Below are 17,765 nucleotides of genomic sequence, written 5' to 3'. Positions count from 1 at the left end.
TGTTACCATGGTAACCACACTGTCTCATCTCTACATACAACATTTTAAAAAAAAAAACTGGCCACAAAAAATCCTGTGTTTTTATGAAAAAAAGACTTTATTAATATTTTAGAAATGGTACAATATGATACATTACAGTAAACAACGTTACAGACGAACAACATGTGGTGAAGGTGGTTACTGTGCAAATGGACCAGACTGTAAATGAGTGAGTGAGTGTTAGTTCTGTATCTACACCAGCACACAAAGGATTACGAAGCGAGTTTAACAAACAGTTTAACAGAAGGTTTAAATAAAGTTTCCAGAAGCAAAATAACGACGTAGGTTTTCGTATCGCGGCGATAACTCGTGACTAAATGCAGCGTCGTGTCGGTGCGGACGACCAGAGAACGCCGACGCGTTTGTTACAGTTTTGACCGCGAGCTCTGCAGTGACAGAGGGCAGAGGAGGACGAGGAGGACGAGGGGGACGAAGGGGATGAGGAGGACGAGGAGGACGAGGAGGACAAAGGGGACGAAGGGGATGAGGAGGACGAGGAGGACGAGGAGGACGAGGGGGACGAAGGGGACAGAGGGGATGAGGAGGACGAGGGGGACGAAGGGGACGAAGGGGACGAGGACACTTCTTTTCCTGCAGGGTCAAACATGGCGTCCACCAAGAGACTGACGGTGTCGTTAAAACATCAAATTTATAATATAATATATAAGACTTTTATATTTACTTAAGGTAAAGGTCTTTTTTTAAAGTTTTACAAACTAAATAAATAATACTCGAAAACGTCATCTTTCTTTTGTGGGTACGTGACGACCACCGTAGGAAAATGAGCGCGTATAATAGTTGTATCGTTATCGCGGTATCTCACTCTCGCCACTAGATGTCACTAATTGTTACACACCGGACCTTTTGGACCACTTTTTCGCGATTAACAACGAGCGCAGACACAGACACGTCGAGTAACGACTCGTTCGAATTGTCCAGATGAATAAAACTGGCGATCAGAGCTTTAACTAAAGCAGAAGCTAAACATCGTTGTATTTCCTTTGTTAGCGGCTAAAGCGACAGAAAACATTCCCGCGTGTTAATACTCGTAAAAAAATGAATAATATGAACCCTTGTTTGTTGGTGTTTGGCCCTGCAGAAGAAAGAAAAACATGGATGTGAACCCTCATCCGCTTCGTTTCCTGGGGGTGGGGTTGGGGGTGTGGGTGTGGGTGTGGCTTATTTGGCCGTGATGACCACTGGCATGTCAGTGGAGGCATCAGGCCCCGCCCCCGCCTCCTCCGACTCGCTCTCGTCCGAGTCGCTGTCGGCGGCGCCGGGCGTGGCCGTGGCCTCCTCGCTGCTCTGGCTCTCGGCGTCCTCGGACTCGGCGCTGGCGCTGTCGGCGGCGGCGGCGCTGGCGCTCTCGTCCTCGCTGGTGTCGGCGGCGAGCTCCGCCTCCGCCGGCAGGGAAGCCTGGCGAGCACCGACGTCCTGGTCCTGGTCCTGGTCCAGTCCGTCCAGACCCTGACTCTCCATATCTGGAGTGCTGGTGTCCTCCTCCAGCAGCTCAGAGTGAACCTGGATAGCCTGAAGGTTCCAGAAGCAGAAGTTCATCATCTCACTCGTTAACAAACTCTCGCTCACAGAACTCTCAGACTAACCCGTACCTTATAAACCTTCATGGACTTCCCCACCTCGTTGCCGTCGATCGTGTCGTAGGACGACTTCTTGCCGGTGTCGTAGTACTCGTAGGACTTGTATGGAGCGGGAACCTTGTGGTAGGACTTGTCCTCCACGTAGATGGACTTGTAGTCGCTGGGCTGTCCTCCCAAACTGTCCCCGCGGCCCGAGTCGTCGGTGACGACGGTGGGATTGATGTAATCGTCGGTGGTTTCGACCACAAACTCCTCTGTGACGGTGGGGCCGACGGTCGTCGGGACGGCGGTGGACGACTCGCCCGATTCCGATGTGTCATTGGAGTCGTCCTCGTCCTCGTCCTCGTCCGTGTCCTGGAGACGCAAAGACGATTTCAGACCTCGTTCGAAACATTTCACAACTTTTTAAATATAGTTGTTTTTTTTACTCACGTTGTCGTCGGCGTCATCGTCGTCGTCCTCGTCGCTGTCGTCCGTGGTCGTATCTGGGGCTAGAGTCGCGTCCCAGCTGCCGGATTTAAATTGCAGAACGGGAGTCTCTGCTGCCTCCTGTGGCCAAAAGCATAAACACACAGCTTACATCTTCAACGTCAGAGCAGAGGTTTTGTCGGTGTCAACGGTGCAGATCAAAGACGTCTCTCACCATGACCTCGTCTGTGCTGTCTTTGCTCTCGTCTGAAGCTGCTGCGACGCTCTGCAACATCACAGAGGAAGCAATTAAATGGAAATTTTTTATACTGCTTTGTCAGAGTCATTGTGTTCAGAAACAAGGGAATTGTTTTGGAACTCTTTGTCCTCATAACATCTTCATATCATCTGCATAAAAACACACCAGAACGTCCTCATAACGTCTTAATATCATCTGCATAAAAACACACCAGAATGTCCTCATAACGTCTTCATATCATCTGCATAAAAACACACCAGAACGTCCTCATAACATCTTAATATCATCTGCATAAAAACACACCAGAACGTCCTCATAACATCTTAACATCAGCTGTATAAAACACACCAGAATGTCCTCATAACATCTTGATATCATCTGCATAAAAACACACCAGAACGTCCTCATAACGTCTTAATATCATCTGCATAAAAACACACCAGAACGTCCTCATAACGTCTTAATATCATCTGCATAAAAACACACCAGAATGTCCTCATAACATCTTGATATCATCTGCATAAAAACACACCAGAACGTCCTCATAACATCTTCATATCATCTGCATAAAAACACACCAGAACGTCCTCATAACGTCTTAATATCATCTTGATATAATTTGCATAAAAACACACCAGAACGTCCTCATATCATCTGCAAAAATACACACCAGAATTTCCTCATAACATCTTCATATCATTTGCATAAAAACACACCAGAACGTCCTCATATCATCTGCATAAAAACACACCAGAACGTCCTCATAACGTCTTAATATCATTTGCATAAAAACACACCAGAACGTCCTCATATCATCTGCATAAAAACACACCAGAACGTCCTCATAACGTCTTAATATCATTTGCATAAAAACACACCACAATGTCCTCATAACGTCTTAATAACATCATTTGCATAAAAACACACCAGAACATCGTCATAACGTCTTAATATCATCTGCATAAAAACACACCAGAACGTCCTCATATCATCTGCATAAAAACACACCAGAACGTCCTCATATCATCTGCATAAAAACACACCACAATGTCCTCATAACGTCTTAATAACATCATTTGCATAAAAACACACCAGAACGTCCTCATAACGTCTTAATATCATCTGCATAAAAACACACCAGAACGTTGTAATAACTTCTATTAAATGTAGTATGACAGTAACATTGAAGGACCAGACAGAAACAACACAGGAGATAAGCTAACGTTTCCAGATTAAAGCACCTGAACGACGGCTGCACGAGTCTGAGGAACCACCGGCGTCTGTTTCCTCATGTATCGAGACACAGGTCGTCTCACCTGTGGATCAGAATCACTCGGTTACAGGCGTTTTGTTCCACTTCCACTCAGGACGTTCTCTCACTCTTTCTGCAGATACTCACCACTTCTTCAGAACTCTCTGAGCTGCTGTCGAACACTCTCCTCACCGGCCGACAGAGGACTGTGGCGAAGAGCAGGATGAAGACGACGGCCGCTTTCATTGTGTCACAATTCTGTGTCTAGACAGAAAGAAAAACATCGACACAATGAAAGACAATAAAAGAGTAATCGCGAGACTCTGAGTTTACAGCAAACACAAAGACATGGAAAATAAAAAATGGAGATTGTGTGGTCACGTGACCTTTAAGTAGCTGCGGCACTTCCTGTCTGAGGCCGCGGCGTGACACAGGAAGTCAGTACCGCGTTTAATTACAGAGTCAAAGACGCAGTAATGTGACTCTCTGTCATCAGGGCGACTTAATCACACGACTGTGCGGGCGGTCGGTTTCAGGGCGACAGCAGCAGGTTTGTAACCGGGTTAAAAGATGTGAGAAAATGATTCTATAAAAGGTGTCATTTAAAAAAGATGAAGTCTGTGGGCGTGTTTTAACAATAATGAACGGTTATAAGCGACTCTGGTTTACGTTAGCGTTAGCGTTACAAAGCAAAGTGACTTCTAATAACAGGGTTTCAACGTCACTGTGTTTATTCAGCTTTGATCGGGCTGAGGCTAAAGCTGGGGTTAGCTAGGAGCGCTACACGCTAACTGGTAGCTGAAGACTCCGCCCACGTTAGCACAGGTTTTACGGTGATTGTGGTGCGTTCCAGTTGTCGTTGGAATGTCGGAATCGAGCGGGCGTTCATGTTCAGGGATGTCGGAGCTCCAACTCGGATTGTAGCGGGGTTGCCTGCCAAGATGGCGTCCGTCATATTTGTTTCACGTTAAATCAGATGTTAGCATAGTATTTGTAGTGATACAAACTGGTATTAGCACTAGCTACAATGAACCGAGTCTGTGGGCGTGTTCTGTCAATAATGAACGGTTTTAAGCGACTCTGGTTTACGTTAGCGTTAGCGTTACAAAGCAAAGGGACTTCTAATAACAGTGTTTCAACGTCACTGTGTTTATTCAGCTTTGATCGGGCTGAGGCTAAAGCTGGGGTTAGCTAGGAGCACTACACGCTAACTGGTAGCTGAAGACTCCGCCCACGTTAACACACGTTTTACGGTGATTGTGGTGCGTTCCAGTTGTCGTCGGAGGTCGGAATCGAGGGGGGCGTTCCTGTTCAAGGATGTCAGAGCTCCAACTCGGAACGTCGGGCGTTGCCTGCCAAGATGGCGTCGGTCATATTTGTTTCACGGTAAATCAGACGTTAGCATAGTATTTGTAGTAATACAAACTGGTATTAGCACTAGCTACAATGAACTGAGTCTGTGGGCGTGTTTTATCAACAATGAACGGTTATAAGCGACTCTTTTTTACGTTAGCGTTAGCGTTACAAAGCAAAGTGACTTCTAATAACAGGGTTTCAACGTCACTGTGTTTATTCAGCTTTGATCGGGCTGAGGCTAAAGCTGGGGGTTAGCTAGGAGCGCTACACGCTAACTGGTAGCTGAAGACTCCGCCCACGTTAGCACATGTTTTACGGTGATTGTGGTGCGTTCCAGTTGTCGTTGGAATGTCGGAATCGAGCGGGCGTTCATGTTCAAGGATGTCGGAGCTCCAACTCGGATTGTAGCGGGGTTGCCTGCCAAGATGGCGTCTGTCATATTTGTTTCACGTTAAATCAGACGTTAGCATAGTATTTGTAGTGATACAAACTGGTATTAGCACTAGCTACAATGAACCGAGTCTGTGGGCGTGTTTTATCAATAATGAACGGTTATAAGCGACTCCGGTTTTACGCTAACGTTAGCGTTACAAAGCAAAGTGAGTTCTAATAACGGTGTTTCAACGTCACTGTGTTTGTTCAGCTTTGATCGGGCTGAGGTTAAAGCTGGGGTTAGCTAGGATCGCTACACGCTAACAGTTCTCCGCCCTGAGCTGAAAACTCCGCCCACGTTAGCGCACGTTTTACGGTGATTATGGTTCCAGTTGTCGTTGGAGGTCGGAAAGTCGGGGGTTGCCTGCCAAGATGGCGTCCGTAAATCAGACGTTAGCATAGTATTTGTAGTAATACAAACTGGTATTACGAACACTACTAGCTAACACCTGCCAACCAATGACAGCTCTGCGTCCATGATGACGTCACTGCATTCAAATTCAAAATACCAAGTTGCCAGTTACGTCGTTTTCTGACGTAACTGGTTCAACCCGCGGTTGCTCGGCAGCTGAGACTCTACTGACTGCAATGACTGGTAGACGGCGGTAGGTGGCGCCACATGACGCCAAAACATGATTTGCAAAACATAAACATGATTTGCAGTCTGCAAAATATATGTTTTTAATGCAAATATTTAGTCTGTACTGTTGTTGTTGGTGAGTTCAGTTTGTTATATGAACATTATTCCTGAGTCTCTGTGACATATTAGGAGGATTTTATCATTTATTACATAATGCACCTTTAAACGTCTTCAACAAGGTTTAAAAAATGTGTTTTTATTTAATTTCTTAATTGCTCAGTAATTCCCTTAAAAACGTTGCTCTTTTCCTGAACTTTCCCCAGAAAACAGAGTTTGAGTTGAAGTGCGTTTGTTTTGGATGATTTTCAGTCCCAGAATAAACAGCCAAGAAACACGAAGGTGAATATGTGAGTCAGAAATAAACCCACTGTGTGTGTGTCAGTGTGTGTGACACTGTGTGTGTCAGTGTGTGTTTTATTACATTAAAATTCTATGGCTCAGAAAAATAAGTCATAACAAGCTCCAGCTACATGGAAAATATTCTTTGTCTCACTGGTTCTGGTTTATTCCTGGAATATAAATATACGTATACGTCGTTTTTAATGAAGCAGAGATTCAGACTAAACTTTCCCTCTCTTACCAAAAACAAAACCCATATTACACACGATTAGATTAACTTAAACTTAAACATAAACGACAGCGTCTCTGTCTCTCGTCTCTGGTTTCTCTGGCGTCCATCTTTAATGACCGGCTCTTCCTATAGTGTGTAATTCAGCAGGTTATAAGTGGAAACCCACAGCACAGCAGGGACATGACAGACAGACGCCCTTATGGCTGTATATGTTCGTGTGTGTGTGTGGGTGTTCTGTTTGTCTGCCTTTGTGGGGACCGCGTTACAACGCCACTCATTTGGGGACAGTGTGGTCTGGTCCTTACAGATCAGGTAGTTTTTAATAAAACACAGACTTGTACTAAGACCAAGACCATAAAATAAAGCAGGACATAAGTGTCCATCGTAGAGGACAAGTCCTCACTCACTGAGGACAAGTCCTCACTCATAGAGGACAAGTCCTCACTCACTGAGGACAAGTCCTCACTCATAGAGGACAAGTCCTCACTCACAGAGGACAAGTCCTCACTCTGTCCCTAAAAGTCTTGGTCTCAGATAAACTCAGGTTTTGTCTAAATCAACAGAATTAGATCTTTAAAAGTAAATGTGAGGCTTATTTGTTTGTTTGTTTGTTTGTTTTTCAGTGAAGGCAATGATGTTCATGCGTGTGTGTGTTCTTGTATTTCTGTCCTCGTGGGGACCAACACTGTATATATTGGAATGCCGGGTATTTATTAAGTTTGTCTGATACTAAATACACAATTGTTTTCATTTTTGTTAAAGGGTAACTCAAAGATAATCCTACACTCATCACTCTATGCAAAAATCTTTTTAACTAAAATCTACGGTAAAATTAGCAAGAAATTAGCTTAGCATAAAGTTTTCAGAATTAAATGAATCACAAACTTAAGTACATGCTCTTTAAACTGTGAACCTGTTAACAACACACACACAGTATTTATATACATAATATACATCATTCTCCACATGTGTTTCATTGACTTTTTTTACATTTTTGTTAAATTTCGATTTTTGGATTGTACTGGATTTAATATTTTCTATCTAGTGATTTTCTATCCACCCTGATACTGAGTATCGTATCAGCTCATCACTAAATACCACACATTAAAACAGAAGAAATCAACTGCAAATCAGACGAATCGAAAAAAAAATTTTTTGAATAGAATCTAAATTTAATTTAGCTCCAAAACATTGATAGTTTTTTAATTTAAGGTTTAAGAAAAGAACCAGAAAAAACTCTCTTCTTTCTCTTCAGTTAAAAACCACTGTGCCACTGTGTGTGTGTGGTTAACTTCCTGGTTTCACTGAGAAACTCATCGGCCAATTAAAAAACAGTTACAACTCCACATCTGACCAATCACAGGACGATGTCCACTGCAAAAAAAACCCTTTATATATGATAATAATCATATGTCTGTCGGTTAAATTTAACTTTTTTAAAAGTAGAATTTTTGTCAAAGTCGAAAGTTGATTTTGTTCATAATGTAGGACTTAAATCTTTTTATATAAAAAATGTGTTTTTTAAAGTAAGTACATGTTTAAAAACAGCATATATGATTAGAGAGGTTTTTTTTATACTGCAGCTGTGGATTATACGGGTAAAAATACAGTATAATACGACGTTATTATATGGTTTCAAGTACGCGGACGTCGTACTCGTCTGATGTTGTTCTTTTATGATCAGGCTGCAGAATGACTCACACGTTATCTACACTTTCATGTCATGCATGTTATTTTAAACACGTGCACATAAATCTGAACTAAATGAGTTGAAATTGCATGAAAAATTTAAATATAACCAAGAAAAACATCATCAAATTGCATCTTAAACGATTAAAACCTATTTTTTTCTACAATATGACGTAGATTTGAGTTCACAGGAGAATCATAATATTGATGCAAAGTTGCAGGACATTTATTTTTACCTGACAAAGGTTGCCAGAAAATTAAAAACTATGATTACAATACACATAGATGATAAAAGTTGTACTACTTTCACACTGCAAAGCCTGGATGTTGCATTCTGTAAATAATAATATCATAATAACAACAATAATACAGTAATAATCCAACAAAGCTTGACTTTAACGTCACAGTTTTCAAAATAAAAGCTTCACTTTCATGAAAAACAAAGTAATGATGACGTTAACTCTGACCTTGTCTGCAGGAGGAACGTTTTCTCTCTCGAGTTTATCTCCGTCTTTGCTGCTCGACGATGAAGCCGAAGCTGAAGCTGCCTTTTTTAAACGCTGCCGTCCTCCGGCTGCAGCCAATCAGCAGCCAGCGTCTGATATCGTGAGGTTAACCACCTCTGCTTCTCCTGCACCCACTCTTCCTGTGGTCGACTCTGTGGTGGTGCGGGGGCAAAGCACACACACACACACACACAGAGACACACACAGACACACACAGACACACACACACACACACACAGACAGTGTATGAAGTTAATTTAAGGACATGCAGCGACAGGCTCTGGGAAAAACAGCAGCGTACAGCGTCGGGTGGTATGACAGTGATTCAGCTTCCTCACAGACAGACAATCATCTGAGTGAGGGGTGTGTGTGTGTGTGTGTGTGTGTGTGTGTGTGTGTGTGTGTGTGTGTGTGTGTGTGTGTGTGTGTGTGTGTACAATAGCACATGCAGTACAGACAGTGAGTAAACAGACTATGTACAGAATGAGCTTAATATTATAGAGCAGTGATTCCCAAACACTGGGTTTGGGGCCCACAGATGGGTCATGTGACATTTTTTGTGGGGTCCCTAAACTGATCCTTTTAGTTTAGATTTATGTGGGTAATGTTTTTAACTAACATTAGCATTAAATTAGACTGAAATTATTCATTCAAAATGACAGCAAACGCGTCTGTAAATTGGACAATGAGCGGACAAATGAACGACCAAACAACAAACCCAACGAACACTCAACCAAACGACAGAGTGACCGAATGTACAAACAAGCAAAAGAACAAACGAACAAACGACCTAACGGAGGAACAAACTAACCCTCGAAACGAATGAATGACCAAAAATTAGTGAACGAACGAAACAACCAAAACGACCCAGATCAACCGAGTGCACAACGACCAACACACAGGGTCAAACAAATGAATGACGTAAGCGAGTGAACGAATGAACAACTGAACAAACGCCCAATCAACCAACTGATTGAACGAACAACCGAACGACAGATCGACCAAATGCACGAACGAGCGAGCAAACAAGCGAACATACGACCTAACGGAGGAACAAACTAACGTTGGCTCAAACGAACGAATTACCAAAAACGAGTGAACCAACGAACAACCAACCAACCGACCGACAGACTGACTGACTGAACGAACAACCAAAATGACCCAGATCAATCGAGTGCACTAACGCACAACAACCAACACACAGGATCAGACAAATGAATGACGTAAGCGAGTGAACAACTGAACAAACGGTCAACCAACCAACCGAACAAACAACCGAACGACAGATCGACCAAATGCACGAACAAGCAAAACAACAAGCGAGCAAACAAGCGAACGGACGACCTACGAACGAATGAATGACTAAAAACGAGTGAACCAACGAACAACCACCCGACCGTCTGACTGAATGAACGAACAACCAAAACGACCAAGATCAACCGAGTGCAGAACGACCAACACACAGGATCAAACAAATAAATGATGTAATAGAGTGAATGAATGAACAACTGAACAAACAAGCGAACGACCAAATGCACGAACGAGCGAGCAAACAAGCGAACATACGACCTAACGGAGGAACAAACTATCGTTGGCTCAAACGAATGAATGACCAAAAAGGAGTGAACCAACGAACAACCAACCGACCGACAGACTGAACGAACGAACGAACGAACAACCAAAACGACCCAGATCAACCGAGTGCACTCACGCACAACGACCAACACACAGGATCAGACAAATGAATGACGTAAGCGAGTGAACAACTGAACAAACGGTCAACCAACCAACCGAACAAACAACCGAACGACAGATCGACCAAATGCACGAACAAGCAAAACAACAAGCGAGCAAACAAGCGAACGGACGACCTACGAACGAATGAATGACTAAAAACGAGTGAACCAACGAACAACCAACCGACCGACTGACTGAATGAATGAACGAACAACCAAAACGACCCAGATCAACCGAGTGCAGAACGACCAACACACAGGATCAAACAAATAAATGATGTAATAGAGTGAATGAATGAACAACTGAACAAACAAGCGAACGACCAAATGCACGAACGAGCGAGCAAACAAGCGAACATACGACCTAACGGAGGAACAAACTATCGTTGGCTCAAACGAATGAATGACCAAAAAGGAGTGAACCAACGAACAACCAACCGACCGACAGACAGACTGAACGAACGAACAACCAAAATGACCCAGATCAACCGAGTGCACTAACACACAACGACCAACACACAGGATCAGACAAATGAATGACGTAAGCGAGTGAACAACTGAACAAACGGTCAACCAACCAACCGAACAAACAACCGAACGACAGATCGACCAAATGCACGAACAAGCAAAACAACAAGCGAGCAAACAAGCGAACGGACGACCTACGAACGAATGAATGACTAAAAACGAGTGAACCAACGAACAACCACCCGACCGTCTGACTGAATGAACGAACAACCAAAACGACCCAGATCAACCGAGTGCAGAACGACCAACACACAGGATCAAACAAATAAATGATGTAATAGAGTGAATGAATGAACAACTGAACAAACAAGCGAACGACCAAATGCACGAACGAGCGAGCAAACAAGCGAACATACGACCAAATGCACGAACGAGCGAGCAAACAAGCGAACATACGACCTAACGGAGGAACAAACTATCGTTGGCTCAAACGAATGAATGACCAAAAAGGAGTGAACCAACGAACAACCAACCGACCGACAGACAGACTGAACGAACGAACAACCAAAATGACCCAGATCAACCGAGTGCACTAACACACAACGACCAACACACAGGATCAAACAAATGAATGACGTAAGCGAGTGAATGAATGAATGAAAAACTGAACAAACGGTCATCCAACTAACTGACCGAACGACAGATCTACCAAATGCAAGAACAAGCAAAACCACAAGCGAGCAAACAAGCGAACGGATGACCTACGAACGAATGAATGACTAAAAACGAGTGAACCAATGAACAATCAACCAACCGACCGACTGTCTGACTGAATGAACGAACAACCAAAGCGACCCAGATCAACCGAGTGCACTAACGCACAACGACCAGCACATAGGATCAAACAAATGAGTGAAATAAGCTAAATATACCCAACCAACCAAATGACTGAACAACTGAACGACAGATCAACCAAGTGCACTAACGCACCAACAAACAGACGACCAAACGGACGAACAATCACAGGACGAAACAAACGAATCACATACAGTAAGTGAGTGAACGAATGAACAACTGACCAAACGCTCAAACAACCAACTGACCGAACAACCGAACGACAGATGCACCGCATGAAGCAAACTAACAAACAATCAAACGAATGCATGACCGACACGAGTGAACAAACAAACAACTGAACGAACGCTCAACCAAACGACCGATCGACAGGTCAACCAAACGCACCAAAAACAGAAGATCCAAAAACCTCAGCGACTTCTTTACCGAACAGAAAAACACTCAGTGATTCATCGTTCACATCTTTAACCTCCGATCACGAGTACGACGGAGGATCGTTCTCTCTGCGGCTCAGTGGGCAACAAAAGCTTTGATGTTAGCGTCGTGTAATTGTACGTTTGTGAACGCTGAAGCCTCAGAAAACTCTCTTACTGAGAGTTCATGTGAGAGCAGAGGTGGTGATGATGCTAACTTTAACGTTATAAACATTTGATCCGAAGATTTCATTAAAAATATTAGTTATTATCTTCATCAGAGTTCAGAAGATTGTCATGATGTATTAAAAATATCATGTAATCAGTCATTACTCATGTTATAATCTAGTGATCGACACTGAGACTGGAGTCTATGAAGGTTAGTGTATGAGTTCCCTGCAGCGATGTAAATGTCATCAGCTCAGACTCAGACATGTTTCTTGTCTAATTGTAGGTTTCACATCAGGTTTAATAATTCTGTCATCTGCGAGACGCTTTCAGTGGAAAATATAAATTACATGAGAATGTAAAGAATGTCTGTCTGTCTGTCTGTCTGTCTGTCTGTCTGTATGTCTGCAACCAACGTGACCATGAATCAATAATTAGTTTGCAAAAAAACAAACTCTTCAGATTGAGCACAGAAGCCCAGATTTCCCTCTTCCTCGGCCACTTCGTCCAGCTCTTCCAGGAGAATCCCGAGGCAATCCCAGGTGAGTCCAGGGTCTTCCCCGAGGCGACCTCCTCCTAGTGGGAAGAGCCTGGAACACCTCGCCAGGGAGGCGTCCTGGAGGCCGACTAACCAGGACTCCCATGCACAATCCAGGACCCTGCTGAGAGAGTAGATCTGGTCCACTGTTAACCACAGAGTTAGTGTTAGGGTTCGGGTTTGGGTTGGGGTTCGGGATAGGGTTGGGGTTGGGGTTGGGGTTGGGGTTCTCCTCAATCCAAAGTTTGACGGTCCATGCAACCCATAGCCAAGAGGAAAGAGACGGTACTCAATCCCCATTTGCCTCCTAACCAGGCCTCCCATGTACCCTCCAGGACCCTGCAGAGAGAGTAGACCTGGTCCACTGTTAACCACAGAGTTAGGGTTGGGGTTGGGGTTCTCCTCAATCCAAAGTTTGACGGTCCATGCAGCCCATAGCCAAGAGGAAAGCGACAGTACCCAATCCCCATTTGCTCATCTGACCTCTTCCTCAGCCACTTCGTCCAGCTCTTCCGGGAGAATCCCGAGGCGATCCCAGGCCAGCGAGTCCATGGTCTTCCCCTTGACGACCTCCTCCCAGTGGGATGTGCCTGGAACACCTCACCAGGGAGGCGTCCAGGAGGCCTCCTAACCAGGCCTCCCATGTACCCTCCAGGACCCTGCCGAGAGAGTAGACCTGGTCCACTGTTAGGGTTGGGGTTCGGGTTGGGGTTCGGGTTGGGGTTCGGGTTGGGGTTGGTGTTGGGGTTGGGGTTAGGGTTCTCCTCAAACCAAGGTTTGACGGTCCATGCAGCCCATAGCCAAGAGGAAAGAGACGGTAGCCAATCCCTCATTTGCTGATCTTCCCTCTTCCTCGGCCACTTCGTCCAGCTCTTCCGGGAGAATCCCGAGGCGATCCCAGGCCAGCGAGTCCATGGTCTTCCCCTTGACGACCTCCTCCCAGTGGGATGTGCCTGGAACACCTCACCAGGGAGGCGTCCAGGAGGCCTCCTAACCAGGCCTCCCATGTACCCTCCAGGACCCTGCCGAGAGAGTAGACCTGGTCCACTGTTAGGGTTGGGGTTCGGGTTGGGGTTCGGGTTGGGGTTGGTGTTGGGGTTGGGGTTAGGGTTCTCCTCAAACCAAGGTTTGACGGTCCATGCAGCCCATAGCCAAGAGGAAAGAGACCGTACCCAATCCCCATTTGCTCATCTATAATTTGACATTCTAAATTCCCAAGCTGAGATAAATGGGATGAAGGGCATCAAAAACCAAACGTGAGGATCGTCCACTATAGCGCAACCTAGAGAACGAGCAGCCAAAAGACAACAAAAAGATGATGGTCTGGTCTTTCATGAAGAAGATGGTGGTGAGATGTTGTGCCCAAACTGTTGGAGAACATTCAAATCATGGACTCAGACTAGATTTACCAAGAGCTCGTCTGCACACGGTCAGCACTCAGGAATCTGGTTGGAGATCCAGTCCGAACGAGGCTCTTTATGCATGGAGGACACATGTTCTCCCTGATGTGTGCGTAGGGTTCTCCTGGTTCTCCAGTTTACGCAGACATTCCAAAAACAATATTACAGAGGAGTCGGTAAACTGGACGGTAGAAGATCGAGCTGCTGGACTTGAGAGATGAATGTTTGTTCATTTGTTTTCTAGACGAGTGACGATGAAGGGAAGTTAATCGAGAAAGTATGAAGATGTCGGAGTACTGCAGGTCTGGAATAATGTCCTCTCCACTAGGGGGCAGTATAAGGAACAGATGCCGTACGTTCACGAGGTCAAGTTTTGCAATATATTAGTCGAGCTCCGTGGATTTAAAGCTGAAGGTGGAATCCAGCGCCGCTCATGCTAATGTTAGCTGCATATCTTTGCCTGCCAAGATGGTGGAGTCATGTGACCTGAGCTCTATAAGACAATGTCATTAATTAATGGTGGATTCCACTGAAAACTAGTGCAATAAAAGAAGATTTATGATAATAAATCAACATAAGACATACTTATAAAGTACCGTAAAATAGTAATAATAATAATATCAGCCTACACAACGTATTGCACTGTTATATGTAACAATTGTGTGTGTGTGTGTGTGTGTGTGTGTGTGTCAGCTGAGAAAAAACAATAAAAAGAATAAAAACCTCAAACGTGGACAGCGGAGGACGAGCTGGTGTGAGACGTTGCGTCTCCTCGACAAACAAACACTCCCACACTTTTCCAGCAGCGAGAATAAAAAAGACATGAGTGTGAAAACAGCTGGAGCGACTTTATGTGACTTTACGTGACTTTATGTGGAAATAAAAGTGTCGTTTCAAAGGTCAATAAAGTGAGATTTGTCTGAAAAAGAAGCAGAAAACAGATGAAGTGTGTTCATGTGTGACCTTCATGTTGTGTTGACTCACTTGCACCAGTACACACTGTCCTCAACACAACACAACACAATCACACACTGAGCTCTCGTCACTGTTTCAGACACAACACTCACATCGTTGAACTGTAATAAACACAACAATATTTTTAAATTAAAACATTCACGGTGTTTATTGTCATGAATAAAGGAAGAAAGTTTGACATTCAAATCATTGTAAATTAGCATTTTCATCAGAAACATTGAACATTTGTGCGCCAGTTAATGACTAACACTAACCTTCACCTATAACCACAATTCAAATCTTAGTTAAAAACTTAGGACCAGGTTTTGGTCTGTGGTCCTGACAAAGCCAGTGTTTATACAAGGTCCTAAAGAGGTCACAAATACAAGAACACACACAGACTCATCAGTGTTGGGTGTATAAATAATGTCTTAGTCCTAGGGTTATGCTATGAAGCTGAAGAAACACCGAGGGAAGTGACCCTGGTCTAGCCCTGACCGTACCATGCTAACTCAGGTACCCCAAATAATGCTAAATATGTACCGTACTGCAACAAACCCAACCATTCCACACGGTTTAGGACCAGTGCTGGATTAAAGCTTTCACACAGATCGTCACAAAACATGTAAACATCTGGTCCTTGTGCTGCCCCCTAGTGAAGAGGACTTTATTCCAGACCTGCAGTGTCCAAACATGTAGCTCTAGAGTCCACCGGCTAAAGCGACTACTCGGTGTTTGTGTTAGCGTAGCGTTAGCAGCGGGCAGTGTGATGTGCAGATTAGCTCTTGGTAAATCTAGTCTGGGTCCGTGATTTTAATCCATTGTTTGTTAAAGTGAAACTGTGACCTCACTGACTTCTGTACGAGCTCCAGCTACATTTATTTAGTTTAATTTATGTTTATTTTACAAAAGGAAGAAAATTATGTTAATTTCACAACAGACGAGACTGAAAAGTTTGTGTATTTGTGTCAGTTTTGGGTCCAACATCGTGTTTGTAGTTTGTGCTTTTAGGGCTAACTTTACACGACAACTATCTGAACACAAAGAACGTAGAAGAATTCAAATCAAAAGCTTCTGACTGAGGTTTTACCTTTTGTCTTGATTCTTTCCTTTATTCTTTGACTGTGTTTAAGCTTCTTGTCTTTGTGTCTGTGGCTGTTCTTCTTCTGCTGCTGCTGATGATGATGATGATGATTCTCACCTGTGTGAATCATCATCTAACACCTCACACACCTGCTGTGTTTCTGCTCAGTGTTTGTTCCTCACACACATCTATCTACACACACATGTTAAATCTACCACTGTTCTGCCCTGATGCAACAACAATAGAGTAAGAATATAGAAATATATTGGAAAACGTAATGCAATGAATAATAAATGCACAGATATGGACACAGCATAATATATTGTGCTAATATATTAAAATACAACATATATATAGAATGTACAAATACAGGTATCGCCACTTTCCACAAATTCTAAAATGTATTATTACACACATTCATGCATATGTAAATATGTTTTCATATGTATTTTACAATATTTTGTAATATATTATACTGTACATATATGTATAGAGCATTGGTTCTCAGAGCGCAATGAATTCCAGTTGATAGTTTTAATCCAGGAGCAACTAAGCTTGTTAAATGTTTATTGGACATTACTGTATTTACTATGTCATCAAATTTTGGATGACATAGTGACACAGGATAGTATGATGTTTTCGTCAAACTTTGGCATTTAAATTTTTTCCCCAAAAATTGTCAAATTTTGGACCAAAATTTTTTTTGAAAAAAAATTGTCAAATTTTGAACGACATAGTATAGTATGACGTTTTTGTAAAATGTTGGACCTAAATTTTCTTTTGAAAAAATTGTCAAATTTTGGACCAAAATTTTTTTTGAAAAAAATGTGTCAAATTTTGAACGACATAGTATAGTATGACGTTTTTGTCAAATTTTGGACCTAAATTTTTTTTTGAAAAAATTGTCAAATTTTGGACCAAATTTTTTTTTCAAAAAAAATTGACAAATTTTGAACGACATGGTATAGTATGAAGTTTTTGTAAAATTTTGGACCTCAATTTTTTTTTGATAAAATTGTCAAATTTGGGACACCATATATATGTAATTTATGTCAAATTTTTGACCAATTATTTTTTTTTTTTTAAATGGTCAAATTTGGGACGGCATAGTATTGTACAACGTATTTGTCAAATTTTGAACCAAACATTTTTTTTCAAAAAAATTATCACATTTTGGACAACGTAGTATAGTATGTCGGTTTTGTCAAATTTTGGACAAAATGTTTCCCTTTGGCGGCCCTCAGTCCAATGTTGGGTTCCTAAATTGGCCCTCAAGTATCAAAACTTTGAGAACCCCTGGTAAAGAGGCATCACGTGGTATAAGCCAACAGGAATATTAACTTTATTAAATATTTTTCACTTAAACATTAAATAAAGAAACAACATTGAATTATTTCAG

At 42.9% G+C, this 17,765-nt stretch overlaps 1 protein-coding gene across 1 annotated transcript; it reads right to left on the bottom strand.

Annotated features, from left to right (window-relative positions):
- Positions 1–1,218: 1,218 nt before the first annotated feature.
- On the bottom strand, positions 1,219–3,802 carry spp1 (secreted phosphoprotein 1; the record flags this gene model as incomplete). The annotated part of the gene is made up of 6 exons (XM_083910322.1): positions 1,219–1,569; positions 1,650–1,991; positions 2,070–2,186; positions 2,281–2,331; positions 3,546–3,620; positions 3,704–3,802. 6 exons carry the CDS (start codon positions 3,800–3,802, stop codon positions 1,219–1,221), a joined length of 1,035 nt encoding a protein of 344 aa, XP_083766448.1.
- Between the last annotated feature and the right edge of the window lie 13,963 nt (positions 3,803–17,765).

This window comes from Microchirus variegatus (genome assembly GCF_963457635.1).
Source record: "Microchirus variegatus genome assembly, chromosome: 1".
NCBI lineage: Eukaryota > Metazoa > Chordata > Actinopteri > Pleuronectiformes > Soleidae > Microchirus > Microchirus variegatus.
This window is presented reverse-complemented; position numbering and strand designations above follow the sequence as displayed.